Source organism: Aythya ferina (assembly GCF_964211825.1).
Source record: "Aythya ferina genome assembly, chromosome: 3".
In the NCBI taxonomy this organism is placed as follows: domain Eukaryota; kingdom Metazoa; phylum Chordata; class Aves; order Anseriformes; family Anatidae; genus Aythya; species Aythya ferina.
Window position 1 is genome coordinate 52730533 of NC_140298.1, and position 25577 is coordinate 52756109.

The 25577-nt window shown below is 36.9% G+C and overlaps 1 protein-coding gene across 20 annotated transcripts in view; it reads right to left on the minus strand.

Annotated features, from left to right (window-relative positions):
• SYNE1 (spectrin repeat containing nuclear envelope protein 1) overlaps positions 1–25577 on the minus strand; it is a 307251-nt gene that overhangs the window by 20824 nt on the left and 260850 nt on the right. For 19 of the 20 annotated variants that reach the window (XM_084515528.1, XM_084515529.1, XM_084515530.1 and 16 more), the window contains 9 exons: positions 22942–23067; positions 22056–22211; positions 19769–19927; positions 19074–19240; positions 11939–12101; positions 6737–6924; positions 4735–4885; positions 907–1089; positions 358–495 (listed from right to left, as the gene is read on the minus strand). In XM_084515528.1, the coding sequence (XP_084371654.1) occupies positions 358–495; positions 907–1089; positions 4735–4885; positions 6737–6924; positions 11939–12101; positions 19074–19240; positions 19769–19927; positions 22056–22211; positions 22942–23067 (1431 nt within the window). Of the gene's footprint in view, positions 1–357; positions 496–906; positions 1090–4734; positions 4886–6736; positions 6925–11938; positions 12102–15600; positions 15810–19073; positions 19241–19768; positions 19928–22055; positions 22212–22941; positions 23068–25577 lie in introns of those variants that run through there. The other variant, XM_084515532.1, reaches the window with a different exon arrangement.

The window sequence follows — 25577 nt, forward strand, 5'->3', positions numbered from 1 at the left end:
TAGTAATTGTTAGGTGTCAGAAGTACTGGAGACCTGACATTATTTTTAATCTACATTTCTTCCTTTATTTAGGGAACAGAGACTACCACTTGTTTTTCTGAAAATTTATCACTGTCCAAAGTTCTTTCACTCTAGCAGAAAAGTATGTATTGAAATGTGACATATACCAAAACTTCTGAGGCTGAATTTCAGCATGCAATTAAGGGGCTGTATCAGGATGTACTTTGGTTTAATGTTTATTAAATTCTCCCCCAGCTGCCCTCCTCCCTCCAAGCCCCCTCCCACCTTCCGATGACCCAAGACTGTTTTTATCCCTTCTCTCTTCCATCACCCTCTCTCCATTTACTTATTCTTTACCTTAAGTTGCTTTATCTTTGCTTGGACATCACACTCTGAGAAATGCTCTATGTTGGTCAGTTGCAGATCCATCTCTGTTAGCCAAACCAGGATGCTATCACGTGCTGTCTCAAACTCCTCACGCTGGCCAATAAAATGCTGGGGAAGTGGAGTGAAAAACAGAGTGGCATGAAATGACCAAACAACCTCCCAAAAAACAGCAACAGAATTCTCCAAAGAAAGAGCTTTCATGCCCTTCAAAACTAATCCAAACTCAGTAGACTTTCTTCTTTTATTCCCTACGTGATTTCTAGGGTTCCCTCTTCAGTAATATCACCTTCAGCTACAATTAGCAGACATGAAACTTATCTTCTAAGGAGGAGGTGATATTCATTTGCCTATAGATTTCATGCTTTGGTTACCTTAAAGTGAACTTCTAAGCTCCCTTTCTCTTCCAAAGGTAGAAAACTTCTCAAAAACACTAAAAATGCATTAAACTGGAAGTTTCTGGAGTACTCATAATTCACAAGTACAGTAGAGAAAGCCAAAGTCTTAAACAGGGAAAAATACTTTTAGCCTGCGCAGGATGGAAGTAACTCGCTTTTGTAAGTTGTCCCATCTCTGGTTCCCCTCATGGACCATCTGCTTGAGGCTGCAGTTAGAATCAGTACGGTTTTCCCGAGCCAGGCGACGATATTGCTTGTTAATCAGTTCCAGCTGAGTCAGACTTTCATGCACCTGTCTCTGGAAGGCCTAAAGCAGCGTGAATAAAAGACACCATCAGTTTTCATTATTTAAATCACAATATGTATATAGCCTCTCCTTTTATTTTGACACTGCTTCTACACTAAAACCCATGCTAGCTGATCTTTTGGGGTTAAATAAATTTAAGTGTAGATGCAGACACTGAGATATGATCTTCTGAATAAAATGAGCAAGAAAAAGAAAAAAGTTTACAAGGCTGACATAATTTATTGAGTGAAAAATTGCAAGAAGAATACCTGTTACAATGATAAAAATCACACCAAGGGAAAAAAAAATAAATAGAGTGCTCTTATGCCTTTGTATTGAAGAATAGGAACACAAACAATGAACATGATTTTTTTTTTTTTAATGGAAAAGTAAGCCAAGATTCCTGTGGCCTCATTGGATTTCCTTACACAAACTACATTTGCTGAAGTGCAAATATTGAAGTTTTAAGAAACTGCTTAATCTGAGTTTTACCAAAAATAGCAAAAATTGGTACTGAAGGAATCATCTCTTTAACCTCAGTATATTGCTATACAAGTCAGTTTTGTCTTAAACTTTTCATAGAAAGAAAATTTTATGAACATCTATACCAGCATATGCCTGGACAAGTGTCTCTGTCACATACTTTCAGTGCTTCTTCTACTATTACTAAAGACTCAGTCACTCAGCTGGGGAGTGGAAAAGTAGATGATTTAGCCCATCAGCTTCACAGTGTGACTAGCAATCACAAAGCAAGTTAGAGGAAGCACTGTGTAAGGAATTGACTGATTTTTTCCAATCAAAAAATATTTATGAATTGTTTTTCAAAATTCCACTTACCTCTATTTTCACGAACAGAAAATCAAACAAAAGAAGACTTAAAATGACTACTTTACCATCTCTCTTTTGAATAAAAGGAGGACAAAGGTGAACGTTTTTTTTCTCCAATTGTAGTTCTACAAATTTGCTCTCTACTATTGCTCATAAAGCAAATAAACAATCTCTCCCAAAACAAGACACTATCCTTATTAAAAATCAGAGAAGCGTGATAGATAAAAAACACTTCAGTATAGAACTTTTCATTAATATCAGGTAACACAAGATTTCTTCATTAATGATATATACTCTTAATACTGTACTAAAGCTAAAAGTGAAATAAGCACTCTTTTACTGTAAGACCAGAGACAGAAGTACAGAATCTGGTTCAAAAACAGAAAAAGATAAAAGTCTGTAGAGTCCTCTCAATACAACTATTTCCTTTGTTTAAATCACTGTTAAATTGAGTAGGGGACAACCAACAAGCAGCAGATAGGCTTGTAACTGGACTGAAATACTCAACAAAACTGAATTCACTTAAAATCACACAAGGAGAAAAAGGGAAGTGATTCTCATGCAAGAGACACAATTATTTACTAGGATTATGAAATCTACACTATATTTACTAGGATTATGAAATCTACAAATGTGCAGTTGTTGTTTCACCTGTTACCAAGACTTGTCCAGCAAAAGAACAGCTGTGTATTTGTTTTACATACTTCCAGTTCAGCTACACAAGAATACATCTGTTGCCTTCTTCCCTGTAACCTCTTTTCATTTCTCTGTAAGCTATTGAGGAGGATGCAGTGTGAGTTTGTATTGTGAATTGAGTGGCACTCATCTCTGACCTCCATGATCAGGAAATGAAATATTCTTACATGGTCTTGCACTTTTTTAGTTATTATTTTTATTATTATTTATTATTATTATTTAACTAATATGGAGGGGAAAATAAAATTAGAAAAAAAATCAGTTAAAGAAAAAATCAACTTAGTTAGTATGCATACATGGCTGACTTTATACTGACTTAACAGTGAATTTGCTGAATTCGCAACTGAATTTGAACACCAAGTGTTTTTTTTTTTTTTTTTTTTTTTTTGTAGTTTGAGAAACTACATAGTCAGGAAGAGGAGGGAAAAGGAAAAGGAGAAAGAATCCAACTGCAGGGAAAGCAGGCTTCTAGAAAGACAGATAAACTTTGCAGATAGTTCCTGCAGTAAAAATCTTACAAGTCCGCAGGAGAGGGAAGGTCACCTTACAAATGGAGGTTTGGTGAAACAGACTTTGGGCAATGTCAAGTCACCTTTGAAAATCAGACAGCTAAGATTTTTGGTACTGTTTCTCATAGAGTGACTTGCTAAACAAGACACTTAGACACTGATCACTGAACAAAGAAACAATGGAAAGAAAGTCTGAGGCAGAGTGCATGGGTCCAGCAAGGAAGCATTATTATGATCTGGTAACCTAACTCACCCTAATTAAGAAGTCTGGCAGTGTAAACAGAACCTGACCAGTACACTCAGAGATGCAAATGTCAATAATAAAACTTGAATCAGTGCTTCACAGTTTATGTTTCTGAATTAAATGCTACACTAGAAAGTATTAACTTCTCTTGGACATGTAAAATTTGCATTTCTTCCTCAGAGCAGATACTTTCTAGCACCTGGCTTGCTTACTGAAATGTCTAAATAATTTGTTCTCTTTCTTCAGAGTCATTTTTCTCTCTCATCTTGATATTCTCTTTGCAAATCTAAAACTAAGTAAAAGATGATCAGAGGGATGGTGCACCTCTCCTATGAAGACAGGCTGAGAGAGGTTGTTTAGCCTAGAGAAGGCTTCAGGGAGACCTAATAGCAGCCTTACAGAAACTAAAAGAGGCCTACAGGAAAGCTGGGGAGTGACTTTTTGTCAAGGCATGTGGTGATAGGACAAGGAGTAATGGCTTTAAGGTAAAAGAGATGAAATTTAGATTAGACACTAGGAAGAAATCTTTTACTCAGAAGTTGGAACAGGTTTTCCAGAGAAGTTGTGGGTGCCCTATCACTAGAAGCATTCAAGGGCAGGTTGGATTGGTGTCCCTGCCCATGAAAGGAGGGTTGGAACTAGATGACCTTTAAGGCCCCTTTCAATCCCAGCCATTCTGTGATTCTCTGATTCTATGACTTTTACCATGATTAGCCACATGGACTATGTGTGCTTTGCATATAGGCATACAACCCATTGCGATTATGAGACAAAGCATCACTTTGTAGGAGACATAACAGGGTTACGTAACAAGCCATAAAGCATTGATTGAATTGACAGCTTGTCAACTTTTAAGGACACACTTGACCTCTAAGTTGCTGGGGACACCATGTGGACATACAACAATACTTGCATGCACATGCATTTCAGGGATAAGTATCTAATATGGGCACATAGTACTTTGTACAAAAAAATACAAGAGTTTAGAGGGCTGGTATCAGAGTGTTATGGAAAGAAGTAAAGGGATGAAATCAAAGCAAAAGCCAAGACATACAGCATTCATTTGAAGAAGTACTTACTGAAGAGAAATTAATGAATGCTATGGAGCACCTGCTGACTGAGCATATTAAATGCAGAAGAAAAATGACAAAAATTCTAACTGTGGTGAACAAAAATGAAGTGAGGCTGGATTAACTTATTAGCATTTTTAGTTTCCACCTTCCACTGTTTTTTCCTCCTAGAAACCTGCCAGAGAGGGCAGTTGCAAAATCATCAACTCTGCTATGTTAATACAGTGTCTGCTGAGTGACTTGTGTATGGGAAGGAAGAACACCAGCTGGCTGCTGTAATGCGATCAGTAGATATTAAATTTCAAGTATTATAAATCACCTCAAATTTCTTCAGTTCTTCCTTAGCAACCGTGTAAAGTACACCAGAGGAGCTTGGGAAAGCAGCTGTCCTCTCAGAGGTTTTTAGCCAATCTTCAAATCTTGAGTAGTCATCCAAAAACTTTTGCCATAACCGCCATGTCTCTTCAATTCTGCAACAGATAATGGAAAATCAAGGAATGCTGGGACTGAAGGACAGCTGACCTTCAGTACTTTAAATAATCATCAACAGCAAACTTGTACTGCACTAAACAATAACTGGCTCTTAATCTAACTCACATAGGCAGGTTGATAAACAGACAACAGAGGAGACTGACTCATTCCAGACTGAGCTCGAATAAGATGATGACAGTTTTTTTGATACGTCTAATTTTGGAACCATTATAAAAAGAACATTATAAACATGTAATAGGAGCTATAAAAATCATAGCACAAGCTAAATAACTTCAGATACACAGTCTAATCTAGGTACCTAAAACAGTATTTCAGAGATTAGAAATTCCACAGTAACTTCAACTTCAGAACATTTTATTATTTTTTTTTGCAAAATGCTTGAGTTGTTTTAAAGTTCACAGTCATTATCCTGCATAGCAAAGGGACATACATGACCTTTTTTCTTTTTTCTTTTTCTTTCTTTTTCTTTTTTTTTTTTTTTTTGGCATTCAACAAGTGGTAAAATGTTCTCTCAATATATATAGTAATCACTTTTTTTTTTAATCAAAAAAAATATATATATATTTCAACTTTTCAAATAGACTATTTGACCTCAGTTGAATATGTGAAAGGAGTGACTGACTCGATCCTGAAATCAAATTGTCTTAATATTGAGACTGTAAAATCCCAAGATGATTTTTTTTTTTGGGGTGGGGACCGCATATATTACAACAGAACTTTGTGCTTTTGCATACAGAAGACATTTTCCCCAAATCTTAGATATGCAGCTCTGAAAGGCGCCTGATCCATGCAATACTCTGAGGTAAAATTTACACTCTGATGGTATGTTGTTGAACTTGAATTTCAACATCCCTTTTTTTTTTTTTTTCCTTTTTCAAATGATTTTTTTTTAGCACAATAACAATCCTAATACTGATAGCTCAGCTAATTTACTATTACAAATGTATTAATAGCACACATTACCATGGAAACAGTAGAAAATTACTTAGAGATAGCAATCTGTGGATATGAAGCAGGACAAACATCATTAGGGTAAGCCTAATTATTGTAACTCTCTCTTTTAGGTCATGTTTTCTAAACCTCTTGAAATCACTGCAGTCATCCATACTTTCTCTAGTTTATTTCTTATTGCTCCTGTAAAGCATGGAAAATCAAACATATTCCATCAAAGGTCTCATGTGAACAAAATTTGGTAATTGACTCATGTACTTTATATAAAGACCCATAATAATACAAATTTTTTTTTTTGTTTTGTTTTCCCCGTTTTTTTCCCCAGTGTCATGATAACTATTGGCTTTTATTCAGTGTATGATCCTTTTCTGACCTCTAGACTTTGTGGCATCAAGAACCACACAGACACCAGAGTTCTTTCAGGATCAGTAACTGCTACTACTTTATTGATGACAACTTCCACTCCCTCTTATTGAGGGCATAACTTCATCTATTCTTATTGAGGACAAGCTCCCTTCTTATACCAATTGCCCTACAGCAGTACTTTTCCACTAACTATTCATTGGTCAACAACTTTGCCCGGTAACAGCAAACACCCAATAACTTCCATGTCTTAAGGGCTGGAGAACAAGCAACCTGAGACAACAAGATGTCTCCTGAGTCACCCTTTGTTCCTTCTACACTCTTTACATTCCTTTTAGCCTCATCCTTAAGAGTCCTAAGAGTCCAATGTTATCACCAACCATGGGGCTTGTCGACCGCCATAGCCACACTCCCACAAGACTCTTTCCTTCAATACTGCAACCCTATCATATATATCCCATTCTGTAGTTGTGTTTGTGAAAGGAAACACTCATTTGTAGACATTTTAGACTTACTTAAGTCGCCTTTCCATTGACATTGCACAAATGTTCCTCCACCTTCTGTCCAGGTTACGTGTAGCCTGCTGGATAGAGTCACACTCTGTTTCTGTGGCACAGGCATCACAGTCATGAAGAAGCACTTCACACAAATTGAGAACAGATGCTACTCCAGTGCTGTGTTTCTCTATGTCCCTCTGAAGTTCCTGTAGATGAAGAAATTAATTCTTAAGATAAATTACAAAACATGCTTAAATACAAATGCATTTCTGTTCTACTTATTCAAAAAACAAAACAAAACAAACAACAACAACAAACAAACAAAAAACACCAAACAATTGCAAACAGGAAAAAAGCAATCTACTAAGATAGATATTGTGCTTGTGACAGCACAAATATTGATGCAATGTTATCAGCGAAGCTAGGAGAACCTGGCAGCATGAACAGCTCTCCCAAGAGCTATGAACATCAGACCATCACCTGGGACAAACTGCCAGAGCTCTGCATACTCAGATGAGTATCTTTCAGCTACATTTAATCAACCACACCAATGACATTCCCGTCCCTTCTCCATTATCATAGAGAATGTAAAGCAGAAGTTAGTAAGAGAAGTGTGTCAGGAAAAAGTATTATCTACTGGAGGTGCCCTTCATGATTCTACTCTTCCCCAGGCAAGATAGCTGCATAGCAGCACGTCTGACATGGAGATTGGCAGCAGCACATGTCAAACTGCATATTTAGTAGGAGTTTATTCCTTCAACTTTCAAAACACATAGCATTTTAATTTGAATTGGAAAGGAGGATTTAGGACAGCTAAAGAAAATGTACTTATGTGGTCTTAGCACTTGTTATACGTGATTAGTATTATTTCTCCTGTTGGTTTCTTGGTTGTAACGTCTTTTCCTCCACTGGTGATAATGCTTCTTCTTGAAGCATATTTTCAGTTTTGAACAACTGGTTCAAGTCGAGACAAGCCACAGAAGTAATTGGCTATTTCTGTTAGATAAGTGCAAGGATAAGAAACCCTCCCTGACTTTTGCTTAAATTTGAAATGAACCATCAGAGTATTAGATGGAAAAGTCAGGATGGACCAAGGTCAAGGCAACATAATCCCAAGAGTAACAGAGAAGTGTTAACATGACTATACCATAAAGTGATAGATTGCATCTAGAATACCACATTCGCTTCTGCTGCAGGTGAACAAAATAACTGTTAGTATAAGAGATGTGAAATTTTATTTATAGAATCACAGAATGATAGAAAGGTTTGGGTTGGAAAGGGCCTTAAAGATTATCTAGTTTCAACCCCCCTGCCATGGGTAGGGACACCTTCCACTAGACCAGGTTTCTCAAAGCCCCATTCAATCTGGCCTTGAACACTTCCAGGGATGGGGCACATATAGATTCTCTGGGCAACCTGTTCCAGTGCCTCACAAACCCTTCTTCCTAATGTATAATCTAAATCTACCCTATTTTAGTTTAAAACCATTACTCCTTGTCCTATCACTACACTCCCTGCCAAAAAGTCCCTCTTGAGTTTTCCTGTAGACCTGCTTTGGAAGGACCTCCCTGGAGCCTTCTCTTCTTCAGGCTGAACAACTCCAACTCCCATAGCCTGTCATCATAGGAGAGGTGCTCCAGCTCTCTGATCATCTTTGTGTCCCTCCTCTGAACTCATTCTAATAGGTCCTTCTTGTGCTGGGGGCCCCCAGAGATGAACACAGTAGGAGAACAAGAAAATGGTAACTTGAGGCTAAGTAGAGGTAAAGTGAGTGGTTAGAAAGCTGCCTTGCAGAGAAGGACCTGGGAGTATTGGTTGATAGTTGGCTGAATATGAGCCAGCAGTGTGCTCAGATGGCCAAGAAGGCCAACAGCATCCTGGCTTATATCAGAAACAGTGTGGCCAGCAGGGCTAGCAAAGCGATTGTCCCCCTGTACTCGGCTCTGGTGAGGCCAACACCTTGAGTACTGTGTTCAGTTTTGGGCCCCTTGCTACAAGAAGGACATGGAGGTGCTTGAGTGAGTCCAGAGAAGGGTAACGAAGCCGGTGAGGGGTCTGGAGAACAAGTCTTATGAGGAGCGGCTGAGGGAGCTGGGATTGTTCAGTCTGGAGAAGAGGAGGCTCAGGGGCAACCTTATGGCTCTCTACAGGTACCTTAAAGGAGGCTGTAGCACAGTGGTGATTAGTCTATTCTCCCACGTGCCCGGTGACAGGATGAGGGGGAATGGGCTGAAGTTGCAACAGGGGTGTTTTATGTTGGATATTAGGAAGAACTTCTTTACTGAAAGGGTTGTTAGGGATTGGAATGGGCTGCCCAGGGAAGTGGTTTAGTCAGCATACCTGGGGGTCTTTAAAGACGTTTAGATGTAGAGCTTACCGATATGGTTTAGTGGAGGACTGGTTAATGTTAGGTCACAGGTTGGACTAGGTCTCTTCCAACCTAGATGATTCTGTGATTTTGCTTGTAAAGAAAAATGTTGACACAAAAAAAGAAATATAGTGTCAACATACTGTCTCTACATAAATTTAAGCTCCAATTGGACAAACCTTTCTAACAATGAAGATAGCCTTCCAGCAGGAAATGAGGTTTAAATATAGAATCTAAAAGCATCATCAAGTTTGAAATGGAGTAATGTTATCTTATATCAGTTATCTGATTTTGTTGTTTGTGAAGATTGGACTCAATGACTTTATTAATTTCCTGTTCTCATATATGAAATAGAAGGATATTTTGTGAACGTCTCACCTACATGAGAAAGTGGAAAATCACGGTATTTTATCCTTCAGCTCTGTCCCTTTCACTTTCACTTGCCTGGAAAATACTCTTTCATCATAATGTACAAGTGTTTATTCTTCTCCCTGTCCTGAGATGTTATATAAGGTGGATGCTATAAATAGTTTCAACACTCTGTAAAACATGTATTCCAGACAGCTATGAGACTTTAGGCTAAGCAAGTTCAGGTAACATAATCTCTTTTCTGTTGTTTTGGACTACAGCAGCAATTATAACTGCCACATTGATGGTCCTGAGTATTCCTTGGACTACAGCAGCAATTATAACTGCCACATTGATGGTCCTGAGTATTCCTAAGAATTAAACTTTTATTCACCTACAAAGCTTTTCTACAACAGATGACTAAGCTATATATATATATATATTTTTTTTTTTTTTTCCTTAGTTGATATGTTTCTTAGAGAACAATTAGCCTTTTTGGTTAGTTTACAGAAGAAGCATCACTTTTGTGCACTGCTGTCATCAACGCACAAGTTTTTCTTTAATCATCCCAAAAGCAAAAACAATTTTTCAATTTCAACTGGTAGCAGGCTGAGAAAGTAAACAAACAAGTAATCCTAGAAATGTAGCTTGCAACCCTTGGAAAATGCTTCAGTGAGGTTACACTACCTTCCCCAGGATATCCAGCTTGAATTGCCTCTTAATTTCACTATAGGGACCAGCAACCTGCAAAGCTCATTCTTGACTGAAGAAGAGGCTGAGAAGTTACAGAATGACAGTGGGGTTACAGAAATGGAATTTGTCCCTCCTCTTTCACAGAATAATATTTTTTATGTAATCTTGTATATGAACAACTGGTAGCAGTATGAACGGGGAGGATAACATGGCCTCAGTGGAAGATTAAACATAGAAAAGAACAAAAGAACACTAAGAGGGAAGAAAAACAAGGGATGAAATACTTGAGATGGCTGACATGCTGGCCTTCTGAGATAAAGTGAACAGAGATACAGCTGCTTGGTAATAAAAATACTGGTTGCCATACATTGAAGTTTTTGTTTTGTAATGTATATATGACAACCATGGTCTGCAGCATTACCAAATCAAATCATCATCAAGATTACAAACACGGTATCTTCCCAGTATAAAATTCACCTCTATTTCTCCCCTTTGGGAGTCCAGTGAAACGACTCAGACTTCCACAGAATATTGTTGTATGCTTTCACTCTATGGGAACCACCACAAGGAAATGGTGGAAATCAGAGAGACACCAGTCTCCATACTCCTAACTCCCACAATGAGTGGTTATAACAAACAGTGGAATGCTTGCACAGGGATCCTAGTGCAAAAAAAATGTCAAGTATCTAGTTTACTGACAGCAATGTTTAGCCTTGCCCAGCACTTCACCATCTCAGAAACACAACTCATTAGTTACACTTGTGTGTTATGAATTATTAACCCTGTGTAAATTACATATAGAATATTAATAAGCAGTTCTGCACAGCCATGTAGAAAATCAGTTAGGGAGCCAGAAAACACTCAGAACATTCTTGGGTCTCAGCCCCACACTCAGCTTAAAAGATCAAAATGCCATTTTATGCACTCCATAAATTAAAGTTCCCCAAAGCGTTCTGGCATTCCTCTTCCCACACATTTATTTCTCATCTCATGAAAGAACTCAGGAGAGCATGTAAGTCAGCTCCAATGAGGCACCAAAAAGGTATTTCTGCTAATAAATAACCAACAGGAACACAACAGAACAGTCTTCACCAGCAAAATGCTTCTAAGTAAAACTACACTGGGCAGCTGAAGGATGAAATGCCCATATATTTCCTTCTACTGCACTGAGCCATAATCTGTGAAGTAGGCGTATAGCATAGCAGTGAAGTGGACCAGGATATAGAAAGTATAATAAATGTTCTTTGGGGTAAGATTAATTGTAATGCCAAAAGCTGGTTGACATTTTTTTTTTTTTGCCTGTTCCAATGTTGACTATTTTGTTCTAGCACTGCATAAAAGCTTTGGGCGGTATAAAACAACTGATTTTAACTTCACATGTATAGTTCATGCATCTTTGCGTGCAATGTGATTCTCAAACAAGCTGCAAAATAAAACCAAGTTAAAAAAGTTGCTAAAAAAGAGTCTTTTTCAAGCATGTGCAAAATTTGCAAGGTCTAATAGGTGTCAGTTTTGCCTCTTGGAACAGTCAATTCAAACAACCAAAAACCACAAACCCCCAAGGAAAATCAATTGCAATAGCTCGTTCAGGTTACATCTCTTGGTGCCTTACCTTTCTTGTGAATGTCAAACAGCTCCCGTAGACTGGATGTCAAAGCCAGCAGAAGGCTCTATAAGTGACACAGTAAGCACCACTTGCCTTGATATTCGTACACGTTTTTGCCTCATGCCCTGGGTATGAGCAGCCCAAGGACACACTACTTTGTTTCTCCTAATGCCATTGTGCACCTTATAAGTGTTTTGTATTTTACCTGCTGTTCATTTAGCTTCCTTTGTATCTCCTCAGAGTCGCAAGTTTCATAGACAATTGGTTTGGACAGCTCTGACTCAATATGGGCAAGCCAAGATCTCAGGCTACTCATGTTCTTATCCAGCTGCTGCACTGCAACCAGGGTTTCTTTCAACTTCTTTACCCTGTAAAAAACAACAACAAACAAACAAACAAACAAAAAAACCCATAAAAATTTCTACAGTATGTGTTTCAGGGGGATGAAACTTAACAAACTTAACATAGATGGCAACTTCTTTTCTGAAGTCTTCCTTTATTGAGTAACAGAAGTGTATTATCTATACAAATAATCCAGCATTCATAGGTTCTGGTTAAGAAAAATTATGAGTTTACTAATTCCAGACAACATTTTCAAAGGTTCTATACCATTATCTGTTGAGACAACTGTTTGTTAGAAATACAAATATGTATACATATTTAAATAAACTCACACACACCAAAACCCAAAATAATGTAGCTAATTTAGTTGCAAACTTGACTAAAAGAAGACAAGAGATCTTAGACAACAAATAACTGGTCCAGTTAACCAGTACTGTTGGTGTAGTGCTCTGAGTGAACAGATTGTTTTCATCCTGATGATTTCAAAACATTGAATTATTGTTACAGTGACAGTTGTGCCTGAGTAAACAGATTTTAGTGAGAGAAATCAAACTGGGAACTTAGTGAAAATTCCCAAATCCTAAGGGCTGCTTTAAGATGTTCTTGGTCTTAATGGACTACTTCAGATTTAAACAATGAAATCAGAATGTATCTTCGTAGTGATATCTAGGTAGTATTTTTCTGGAGGCCCTGACCCTGCAAAAGTACTGGTCAGGAAAAAATATACAGTGTTTTTGATTTAAATGTGCATTAAGATTAATGAGAGGGAAAAATTTCACTAAACCTTCACCCTGTGCTGATATTTTTCACTTCAGCCTGTTTCATCTGTAAAAGTCTTTCTCAGTAATTCCTTCATTCTGAAAATCTAGCTATGAAGTAATTGAAGACAACACAATTGTGCTGGAAGACAGCCCAACTTGCAGTCAATCAGGTCATCCCAAAACACAGCAATGTATTCAGCCTTGGAACAAACTATAAGCAACCGATCTTTGGGGTACCATCCCCTCTTCACCTTTGTGTTATACTTGTGTTTTGTGGTTTTGAACCAATTGAAGCTTGCTTGTAGGATAGGCAAGAAGGTTGGTTATCACTCATTCTGACCTCACATACAGTTTTTCAGTCTAACTGGGGTGAAATCCAGCCCATTTTCTGCTTAGACTCTCAAGGCTGAATGCTGTTGATCTTTTGCATGTGTGCTGGAGTGGAAAAGGGAACAATGAGTCACATCAGGCCTTAGCGTACAAGCAATGCTGCTCTATCATTTGTAAGTCCAAGCTGTGAACCAGGCTTTTCATATTGGCAGTTTTATAGTACCCTAGTATCTTTGCTAGATTTAATTTAAATTTTGCTTGACACATCTGATAAAGTGCCTGCCAATCAGAAAGTACACTCTTTGTCTCTGTCAGACCGCATGGGACTACTTCTCTGCCAGGCTCCAAAAGAAACCTAAAAAAAATAAAATCCCCAAATAGCACTGTCTTCAGTCACCTGACCTAAGTTACTTAAGAGACAAAAAGAAAAAAATAAAAGTGACATATGAAAAGAATTCTCAAACTAAAGCCAAAAACTACTTCTAAACCTGCCTTCCCTCCAAAGGCTGTTGCAATTCTTAAGTATACCTGCACCTAAATTTTTTGTACAGAGTATAACATAACAGCTTCCTTGCCCATGGTACAGATTGAAACAAATAAACATGTGCTTCTTGGAATATGCTGGGTTTCCTTTTTTTTTTTTTTTTTTTTTTTTTTGACTAAACTGAAATACCATGCTGTGACTGCAGCTGTTCTGAAAATTTACTCTGACATCCAGCATGTCTAACAGTTTTTCTTCTGAATTTTAGTAAGCAAGATGCATGTGTTCTTAATCTCACTGAACCCTGTGCCTGCATACAAATAATTACATAATGTGTATGCAAGAAAAAATTGTCTTCCCCTTGAAAATGTAACAGCTCAAAATCACATATTTCTATGTTAATGGCAGGGCCTGAAAGACTAAAAATGAAACTAAAAGCTCTACTTAGAGACAAAGGTCAAGTTAGAAACCATCCACATATGTGGTATTCCTAGCCAACTGTAATTTTTGATCTTTTGAGATTTCATTTATAAGATTATGTTTAAACCATTAATTATTCTGATAAACATTTCATGCATTTGTTGCAGCACTATGCATGTTACTTGAAGAGATTTGAGATAATTTCCCTGCTTGATAATGAAGACATCACATTCAAACTTATGCCATGTTTGTTTCAAAGGTTGTTTTATATATCTGTATATCTATGTAAGTATTGCTACATTTTACAAATATTTAAGACTTTTAGAAGGGAAAGTACTGCAGAATCGAATAGTTTCTGTGGTCTAGTGAAGAAAACTCATTTCTAAATTTCAATGTTCAATTATTGTACCTCAGATTCCCCAAGAAAGTAACTTTGAAATGTTTATCTTACATTAAGAAAGGGCAATGGCAGAACAATTTGGAGCTAAAATTAAACCCAAATGCCTTTAATTCAAACAGTCCTAAACTAGACAGCCTGAGATTCCACTTAAACCTAAACAGGAACAGCCTTGTAAATACATAACAATGCATCATACAGAACTCATAGATACTGCATTAGTCATTTAGACAGCTGGATACTAATGTTAAACTTAAAATGAACATGAAAACAGACAGTAAGACCATGTTAGCTAAACCTGTATAAAGACAGTAGAAAACAGAAAAGTGAAAAAACAAACAAACAAACAAACAAAAAAAACCCACCATACTCATAACTGAAGTTTTAAGAAGCATTTAATTCTATGAAATAGTTAAAAAAAAATCACTATTAAAATCAGTCTTAAAATCAGTTTATGATTAAAAAAAGGTGTAAGGTCCAAATTACAGTACAAATGTGCACAATGTCAGTATTACTGTCAGTTATAGTTGTTCTTCAGATCACAGATTCCCCTTTCAGGGAATAAATTTGTAGAACTATGAACATAAATAGCAAAACTTCTAGGGAAGATATTGGAAGATATTTATTGGGAAGAAGACAAATTGAATCACAAATCCAAGAAAATGTAGGTTGAGTTACATATAGTTACAGGATATGTATTGGACAGATCAACTCCGGTATGTAATGCCTGACATTGTCTTTACAGCCTCTTTCCTTCTCTGATTTTTGCTTGTAGCCATGCCCCTTTGATGACACAGTGAGCAGACAAATATAAAGTCTGCTTTCTCTCACATGTGTATACAGTTGTATTTAAAAAGAGCAGTAAAACTAGTCAATGGTTTCTTTCAGATAGCAAAGACATTTTAGGAGTTGCAAGTCTGAATTAGTTAACAAAAAGCTAATCTGGGATCCAAAAGCACTAGCTGTAAAACAAAGTATACCATTATCACTGTCAACTACTTTTAAATAGAGCAAAAAACAGGCATTTCTAGCTAAGGCAGTGATTTCTACATGTCAATATTTTTATCAGTTTCTCAGCAATCCAAGACTTCAAAAAGAACTGTATCAATCAAAAGGAAACAAAAATAGCTGCCTGCCTTGTGATATCACAATTACAGTCTGGGAGATCTGAATCCACACTGCCGTCCTCCGCCATCCTCACAGCTTGCAAGTCCTCCGCCACCACCATGAAATTTTCCAGCATTAAAAAGAAGAACTTCCAGTCCAATAGCTTGCAAACACTGTGCTTAGTATGGGGGAAGGAAAGGGGACAAACTCCTTTTTGCTGGTGAGTACTGTACAGAAAATGTTGCATGCCAAACAAATGTTAGCAGACGTTGCTTGATAACATGAGACTGAATGGTGACAAGTGGTCATGTTTCTAAATAAAACTTGCATTCATCAACATGTGCCAGGCTTGATCTCCAGGAATGTGGACCATGAGTGCAAGGGGAAGGGAGGAAAAAAAGACACCATACAATATTACTTTCCTTGCAAAGCCTGAGCAGTAACAGCAAAAGCACTGCTAACTGGCTGTGAACATAAGTAACATTTTGTGCAGCAGGCCGACCTATCAAATAAATTCATCTGAAAGGACAAAAATCTTCTAGAAGGACAGACACCGAATTTTTTGATGAAGAGACACAACTACCTTTCTGTAGCTGTCTTTTCTTCAGTTACAGACCTCCTCAAAATGAAGAGGCAATTAAAAAAAGTAGATAACAGAACAGAATGCAACAAAGAAAGCCTTTTACAAGTTAATGGAGAAGTTCTACCACCCAGCATAAAAACAAGTAAAGATACAGATCAGACTCATATTATCATACTATATTACTAAAGATTTTTTAGAGCACCTTCTGTTAGTTCACATCTGTATGGAAAAATAATTTAAAAAAAAAAGAGAAAAAAACACCAAGAAAAATGCTCTAAGCAAAGGCTGACTGTGGCTCTACAGAAAAGCATGCAGGCTATAATATTTCATTAATGATATTGAGGATATGATCCAAGGATATTCAGAATATGAAAAGGTGTGTTTAATTATTGACACTAGAACAATTAATCTACATTTACTAGCTGCGTGCAGACAAAAGTTATGTTATATGACATATTTCAAACTCAAAAATATCAATATAGGAACATACTTCAAAATGTAACGATGTATTTGAAAGAGCCTCTGCAGTCTTCTAAATATCAGCTCGGGGAATTCAAAAATTTTTGTTCAATTAGTTAACCAGGTTTTAGCTCCTATCAGCCTAAGTTACAGCTGAACTAGCGAAATCTCCATAACTTAGTGTCAAACCTCTCCACTATTTACTTCCTAACTTCAGAAATACAACATTCAAACTTTCCATAGTTTTTTTTTTTTTTGTTGTTTTGTTTTTTCCCCACTTGTTGTACAACTGCATACAATAGTGCTGTGCATGTTAGTTAGAATGAAATAGAGTAGAACAGTTCCAACTGGAAGAGACCTACAACATCATTGAGTCCAACTGTCAGTATACTTTGTGGCTGACCCAAGGTCAAAACTTATCATTAAAAGCATTATCCAGATGCTTCTTAAACATGGATAGGCATGGGGCATCAACCACCTCTCTAGGAAGCCTATTCTCTGGGTAAAGATTTTTCTAATGGGAGGTCTGAACCTCCCTGGTGCAGCCTGGAACCATTGCCACACATCCTGTCTCTAGATACCAGGTAAAAAAGATGAACACCTCCCTCTCCACTTACACTCCTCAGGAAGCTGTAGAGAGCACTGAGGTCACCCCTTAACCTCCTTTTCTAAAAGTTTGACAAACCCATTGTACTCAGCGGCTCTTCAAAGGGCGTGACTTTCAGCCTTTAAACCAGCTTTGTTGCCCTCCTCTGGATGTTTCAAGGACCTTAACATCCTTTTTAAGTTAGGGAGCCCAGAACTATACACAGTGTTCCAAGTGACACTGCACCAATGCTAAATGAATTGGGAGAATCACCTCTTTTGATCATATCGCTGTGCTGTGTTTAATGCACCCCAAAATGTGTTTTGCCTTCTTGGCTGCCAGGGCACATTGCTGGCTCATTTTGAGCCTCCTGTCAACCAGCACACCCAGATCCCTTTCTGCTCAGCTCTTTCCCAGCGACTCATTTCCCAAACTGTACTTAGTCCAGAATTAAGAAGTAATTTATTTAAGAAGGCTATATTGAAGGCTTAGTTGAAATGTTCTGGGAATAAAAGTAAATAAATACTTCACATAGGTTAGTCTAGTGCTAGGACTTGACACCCTGTTTCATGATAACAGAATGAAAAAGTTTAAGTGGATAAGTTTATATAAGTTTGTTTGTATATGCCCTTCCTCTCCACAACCTCTCCATAACACTGAATCCTGAACCCTTCCCTGTGTCTATATAGGACATTAATCTCTAATACTGAATAGACAGCACAGATGTTTTAAAGACCTGTTTTACAGTTTCTGAACGTCATTGCTTTTCACTGAAAACTTCCTAAAGGTATGATTTGAACATAACATTTGAAATTTTGTCTGAGGAAGTGTTTGAGAAGACACAAAAAATATACAACAAATATATGCCATGCTCAACAGCTGGTGATGTATCACATCCTCTAAAACAAGCAGGCTTCTCAACTGTAATGCACCACTTCCTGACTCGATCAGAAACTATACAGCTTTCATTACTTTAAAATGAACTGCTGTAAAAGTAGCTGGAGCCACCAGAATGCTTCTGCTTACATAAAATTTACTACTCTCATGCTTAAAGATTTCAGAGCAGGAATGCAGTAAAAGTATAAGAAAAAAAAAAAAAGTGAAAAACAAAACAAAACAAACATAAACCAAAGCAAACCCTTTTGCTGCAAACAAGATTGAAATACTCTTAATTCATATATCCTTAAATCATGGAAGTGTAAAATACAGAGTATATGTTTTATGAACTGCGTATACAAAATCATGACAAAATTATTGTCTGTAACAGGAAGAAGGTTGTATAACGACTCAGAGCAGAAAATATTGAAACAAATAAGCCAATTTTGTTCATATATCAAACAAAAACCCTGTATTTCTTTAAGCTATGAAAACTGCTTTTATGTTGTTCAGCTTGATAAAAAAAAAAAAGAATAATATTTAAGTGTATATGTCTACCTTCAGTTACTTTTCTCCATCAGTCAAAAACGAATTAAGCAGAATTAGTTTTAGAACTGCTCTTCTGGAAATTCAAGCCAAAACAATAACTGCACTGTTTGCATTGCTCTGCCAACATTTTTATTTTTATTTTTAATTACATTTCTACCTAGATTTAAGCACTCATCTGAAGTAACACTGCATTGAAGAAAGCTCAATTAAATCTGCAACTAACCCTGTGTCATTCTAGTGGACAAATTTCAATTTGTCTCCTTTTTGCTTGAAGAAATAATGTCAGAATAAATAATGCAAAGGAAAACAGGAAAGTAAATTTCACAGAAATATGCTGATATCTGAGAATAAACTCATTCACATTTAATAATGAAAAGGCAAACAATAAAAATATTTTAATTTGATTTTTAATTTAAGATTCTTAATTTAAAACAAAATAAGTGTTTTACCTGGCTGCAATAAGGTCCAGAAGATGTTGCCATCTGTCATTGATCTTGCCAAGTTTGTACTCAATCTCTGATGCTTTACTCTCATGGCTGGCTTTAGCAAGTCGCTCTCCCATTTGCTGGAGCTGGATTTTGTTCTCCCGAGCTACAGCAATTTCCTCTTGATAATCCTGAACAGAAATGAACATTCAGAATATAAATACTGAATGCATTCTGCTCTACACTACTGAAGGAACCATACAAGAATACAAGTGAATGTTAACGTATTTTTGTTCTTCTGCTGATTGGTACAGTAGAGAGACAATCTCTTAAATATTAGGGTATAACCACGAACAACCTTATCAGAAGAATGAAAAAAAAGTTAAAAATCAACCAACTAACCAAACAAAAAAAAACCTTATATAAATATGTCTGCTATAGTTAAAGTAATTGCAGTAAATTCTGACTGGACATTTAGTAAAGCACTCAGTTGCCTTAGACTTTATATTCACTTAATTTTCTGGTATCCTGGATAGTCCCACCTTAAAAAAGACAGGAAAAAGCTGCGAAGTGAGAGAATAAAAATACGCCCTGAAATTTATAAACAGGTAAATTCTATTTCAGTATCTTCTTTGCGACACAAACCAAACAAGAGTTAAAACAAACAAACAAACAAACAAACAACAACAACAACACAACAGTTTGTAATTGCACTATACCTTTTTAAGTTTCTCAATCATTTCTTCTATGAGGATGTCACCATTTTGAGAAACTTTACTTTCCATTTGTGTCAGCCACTCACAGAGCTCCTTGTTCTTCTCGCTGAAGACAGCCCACTCATTCAGTCTCTCACTAACTTGCTGTCGACGTAAGGAGACCTTAAAACATTTAAACAGAATAAATAAATAAATAAATAGAAGTACATCAGTTTAAGAGATAGCTGAAGCACTTTGTGCCTCCATGTGAACTCCTCTGGCCCTGCAGATGAACTCCAGCCACTTACTTCTATTACAGCAAACTGGAGTTGTACTGCAAATACTTTGCATGACTGTTTGTAAGTTTAGAGATAAGTGTTATTCTCAGGATTCTTGTTAGTTACATCCAATTGCATAGAAGAATGCATCCAAGTACTATGCTTAGTGTCATGTCAATATATTGTTTCATAATGTCTCTAAGGTTTCATTAGAAGGGGGAAATTCTCTTACAATTTTTGTTCACTTATAAAATGCAATAAGGCATATTAATGGTTTCTTTTTAGTCTAAGAGATTAATTAAAAGGAAGATATGAATGCTTGACCAAGACCAAAAATAAAATAAAATATATATATATAGAGAGAGCATAGGCCAAACTACAAAAGACTTCATGACTTGTGCATGAGCACAAAGCGAAATCAGAGACACTACTTTTTTCTTTTTTTTTAATTTCTAAAATAGCATATGCAATTTTCTGCTTCAGTCACAATACACTCATTTCACGGATGACTATTTCTTCTGAATCACTGACACCTTCAGAGATTCCAAAGGACTTGAATATGTTCTGACAAGGAAGAATAGGCATAAAAAAAACACCAAGCAAATCCTGTAATTTGTAATTAATACTGGAAGAAGAAAAGTATTGCTAAGTTTAAGAAATGAGTAATAGTCCATCCTTGACAGGAAAAGGATGGAAAATGAAATTAAAATAGTAGCAGAAGGTGTGCAGCAGTTGTTTCTGTAGTTTCAGAACCACTACTTATTTCCTTCTCACTGTACTCTAAATTGTTTCTGACTTTATACCAGCATTTCAGCTGAGAATATGAAGACTTCATCTGCTCTTTCATAAGCAAAAGTGGTTGCAGTGTTCTTTGACTACCATGTTAGGTTTAACAGTAGCATACACCATGATCTCAACATTTCCCTTTTGTGGTTTTAAATTTGATGACAACTTTCCGGAAATAAGCAACGGTTGGACACAATGTTGCACTGGGTTACATCCTGAAGCACTTAGTATGTACAAAACTTCTTTACCTGGCTATCTCCATTCCCATAAATACATGTACAGTGACTAGACCATAGTTTAGATGTACCCATGTTGGCTCATTCAAATGCAACTAACTTTAAAGAAGTTCTGCATTGTTAATTATAATGCACTTTTTCTATTTTGAGGGTGGTTTTGAGGCCTTCATAGGAAACTTATGGGATGTAACTTTTGCCACAATATCCCTGGTATGCATTGTGACATCTACAAAACCACAGAAATAACATGATCCTAATCTGAAAAGCTGGGTGAGGGAGAATCCACTATTTGCATCTCTAAATGCAAAAAGGATGCAGGAAATACACTAATAGCATGATCACAGAATCACAGAATGGCCGAGGTTGGAAGGAACCTCTGAAGATCATCTGATCCAACCCCTCTGTTGAGCAGGATCACCCAGAGCACATTGTGTAGGATGGCATCCAGGCAGGTTTTGAATAGCTCCAGAGAAGAAGACTCCACAACCTCTCTGGACAACCTGTTCCAATGCTCTGTCACCCTCTCAGGTTATGTACCAAAAAATCAAGCAATACTCTTCATCTCATTGTGCAGCCAAGTAATTCACCCCCAGAATAAGGGAAATGCAGACACTAACATCTGAAGAAGGAGAAGCCATCAGCAGAACTGAAGGTATAAAAGTAATGCTGAGCTGAGAGAGGACATCATTTCTGTGCACGGCTACTCCACAAAAGCATGGCAAACTGTATTAATTCTGTTTTCTCCATGCCACAGTCCCACAACACACAGTATGACTTTTTGTTGTTTTAAATATGACCTCGTAGGCATGGCAAAGTTCAAGAAATATAAAAATATAAGCAGTAACTAAAGGAAACATTTCTATGGATATTATCCCTGATCCAGCAAGAGTTCATATTTGAACATTACCTGTGCCTATATACATCTTTTCCAAAATCTGCCACTTGCATTATTTTTTCCTCCAATACCTTTTTAGTCTGCATACTCGTATCAGAGCTCAGTACTATACTTGCCTGATGGCACAGCTCCTCCCACTGTCTGTGCAGAAGCTCTATTCGCTCACTGAGGACTGAAATATCATCTGCACTGATATATGCAGACAGGGACTCCTTCAGCAGAGAGAGGTGTGCAAGGTCATCTGTCCATCCTTCAACAGCATTCTCTAACTCCTTAAAAGAAGTGCATAAGGAAAAAAGACCAGTTTGCTAACAAACAAACAAAAAAAATTGAATGTGGTGATGATGAACAAAGATGAACATTCTTATCTCACTGAATTAATGTCATATCTGAGCAGATCCACCATTTGGACTACTTCTGCCCTACTAAAAGAAAAACAATACACCAACCCCACATGTTCCACTATTTTCAACCCCAGCAGAGCATGATACATCAGCTTTGTAACAAGTAGCCACAAACTAAAATAGTACTCAAATGTCTCTCAAACTCAAAGGGTTTGGGGAGTGTCAAGTATTGATTTGAAATTCTCTGTAGTAAAAATACTTTCAAATTCTACCACATTTCTCTACTGCAAGAAATATAGCATAAAATATTATCTAAGGTCCACAACCTCAAATAAGAAAATGAGTGTTTAAAAACAATGTGCTTAAATTTGAAGCAAGAATTTATATTATATAAACATATCATTACTTGTTATTTCTACAGTACTTTTCAGACCCTATTATAATCTCACTTTGATCAGTTCGATGTATTCCATGCAGGTTTTACATCATAATGAGATCACTCAGGTATTATACAGTTCAAATGTTACATGGATAGGTTTTTAGCTTGTCACAGTCACGTGTGGTGGGTTTGCACAGTCAGCGATGTAAAGCCTAAAGAGGTTACTGCACAAAAGCATGCAAAGATGAGACAACAGTTAGCAGAGAACAAGTGCTTTACCTTGCAACGAATCTGCTCTGCATGCAACTCATCATGGTGTTCTGGCAAAGGCTGAGAAAGCTTTTTTTTGAATGATCTTAGCTTCTCCAGGGAGTCTCCTATGCCCTTTTCAGATTTTTCCCAGTCCTGAAGGCAAAATGTTTAACAGACTTCAGTTCAGATCTAGATTATACTTCTCATACTTATGTTGGTTTGACTGATTAACCACATATTTCCATAACAATAGAAAGCACTGAATTTCCCCTTTGAATAATATGCAGTCTTAAAGCTTGGGTCATATGCACAGTCATATCTTTTTTGTTGTTGTTGTTTTAGTTTTGCTAGCAGTAATGTACTAGTCAAAGCCTCCTGTTATTATAGTATTGTCTATTTATAACTCCATCCTTTCAGAAAAGCCTTTAACTCCCCAAAATATTTTCAATTTCCTTTCTTGAATGGCTGATGCATCAAGCTCCAGAAAAAAAATGTAAATGTTGGGGTTACTGCAAATTCAGGTCAGATCGAAGTATTTGAAGTACCTCCTCCAAATTATGGTCCTAGCAGCTACATCTAGCTTTAGTGCTTGTATACCTTCCAAAATTTTAAATGTCTCCAATATAATATAATATAATATAATATAATATAATATAATATAATATAAGGCCACCAACTGTCATGTGACAGCATAGCTTTGCCCATCTCACCTGTTCGTTAAGGCCTATTGAAAAGGTAATCACACAGACAAATCTGTAATAAGCCAGTCAACCCTTAAGACTGCCAGTTGTATTACACTACAGGAACTTATTTTAACTTGTCTATTTGAAGATACTCTCCTTCTGTCACTGCCTTAGTATTTCTCTCCTTCCATTTTTTTCAGTCTATATCAGTATTTCATGATTTTCTTCAGGATGGATTATTATAAATAACAGGTCTTGCAAAAGGACCTTTTCTTTAGTGTCTTCTTTCTTCTCTCCTTAATAAGTAATATGACCTTACATGATGTATGAGGTTATGATGATCTTAATGCAAGATATACTCTTACGCTTCTCATTTTGTCAGAAGACTACTGAAAAGTCACATATGTAGGACCAAGGTAGCAACATGTAATGAAGTTTGGATATCTATGAGATGATTTATACAATTTATGTGGTAATTTCCCTACTTCCTCACTTTCAAGCATCAAGTTCTATATTTTCTTTGGCCAAAATACCACAGAACTTTTAGTTTCCCTAGATATAAGCTTTCATGAATAAAAATTTCCTCATGTAATTCCCCAACTAGAAGCAGAGGTAGGAGGAACATGGCTTGAAAGAGGAAGAAAAATTTACTTATCTGAACTTTTCCAAAATAATATTTAATTTTATTGCATTGCTTTTCTCCTTGCTATTTACAAACAAAACTAAAGTGTCTGTAATTTTAGAATTCTATTAAACCTCTGAAACTGTTCTAAAAGCCATTGACCTCACTATTAATATACACAAGTCTAATTTTCGTTATCCTGCATGGAAAGAGCAAAAGGGAAAAACAGACAGACCAAATTTAAATCTTGGACTACCATCTTTAGTACTTAAAATGATGTTAGCAGTCATTCTGGACACTGCCTATATTAAAATAAATAAATAAATAAAATGTTCAATGCTCACTCTTAGTACATTACCTAAGTTAGCAAACACTCGAGACTCTTGAACGAAGCACCAGCTATCAGATGGCTAGGGATATCTTAGCACTGGCACATAGAAGTGTCCTGGTTTCAGTTAGGACAGAGTTAATTTTCTTTCTAGTATCTGGCAGGGTGCTATGTTTTCGCTTAGGATGAGAAGAGTGCTGATAAAACACCGATGTTTTAATCATTGCAGAGCAGTGCTTACACCAAGCCAAGGACGTCTCAGCTTCTCACTTTGTCCTGCCAGTGGGCAGGCTGGGGGTGTAGCAAGAGCTGGGAGGGGACAGACCCAGAGCAGCTGACCCAAACTAGCTAAAGGGGTACTCCATACCATCTGACATCATGCTAAACAATATATAGGGGTGGCTAGCTGGGGTGGGGGGGCCGGACTGCTTGGGGTTAGGCTGGGCATCTGTCAGCGGGCGGTGAGCAATTGCATTGTGCATCACTTGTTTTGTACACATGATTATTAGTAGTACTATTATCTCATTATTGTTAATATTATTACTGTTATTATTATTTTCCTGTCTTAATAAACTGTCTTTATCTCAACTCACAGGCTTCACTTTCCTGTTTCTCTCCCCCATCCCAGAGAGGGAGAAGGGAGGGTGAGCAAATGTCTGTGCAGTGTTTAGCTGCCGGCTGGGTTAAACCACAACAGTCCTTTTTTTGTCCTGAAACCAGGACAAGAAGGAATAAGGCAGATACAGTTCTCAATACAGCATGTATAAAAACCCACCAGCATTGTGCAAAATAAAATACATTTTTGCTCTATGTTGAAAATAGTATTGTTAGGAATATCTTTTATTAGCAGTGATGTGGAAATATTGATTAAAAGATATCAAGGAATATATAAGCTTGTTCCAAAGTAGCTTGGAACTTTTTCCTCTTCTAGTTTAAATATTTGAAAATCAGAGGTAGTGAAATGAAATGGTAATGCAGTATACAGTCAATTCCTGTATTTGTACTCATCCCTTGAGAACACTTGTCTTAT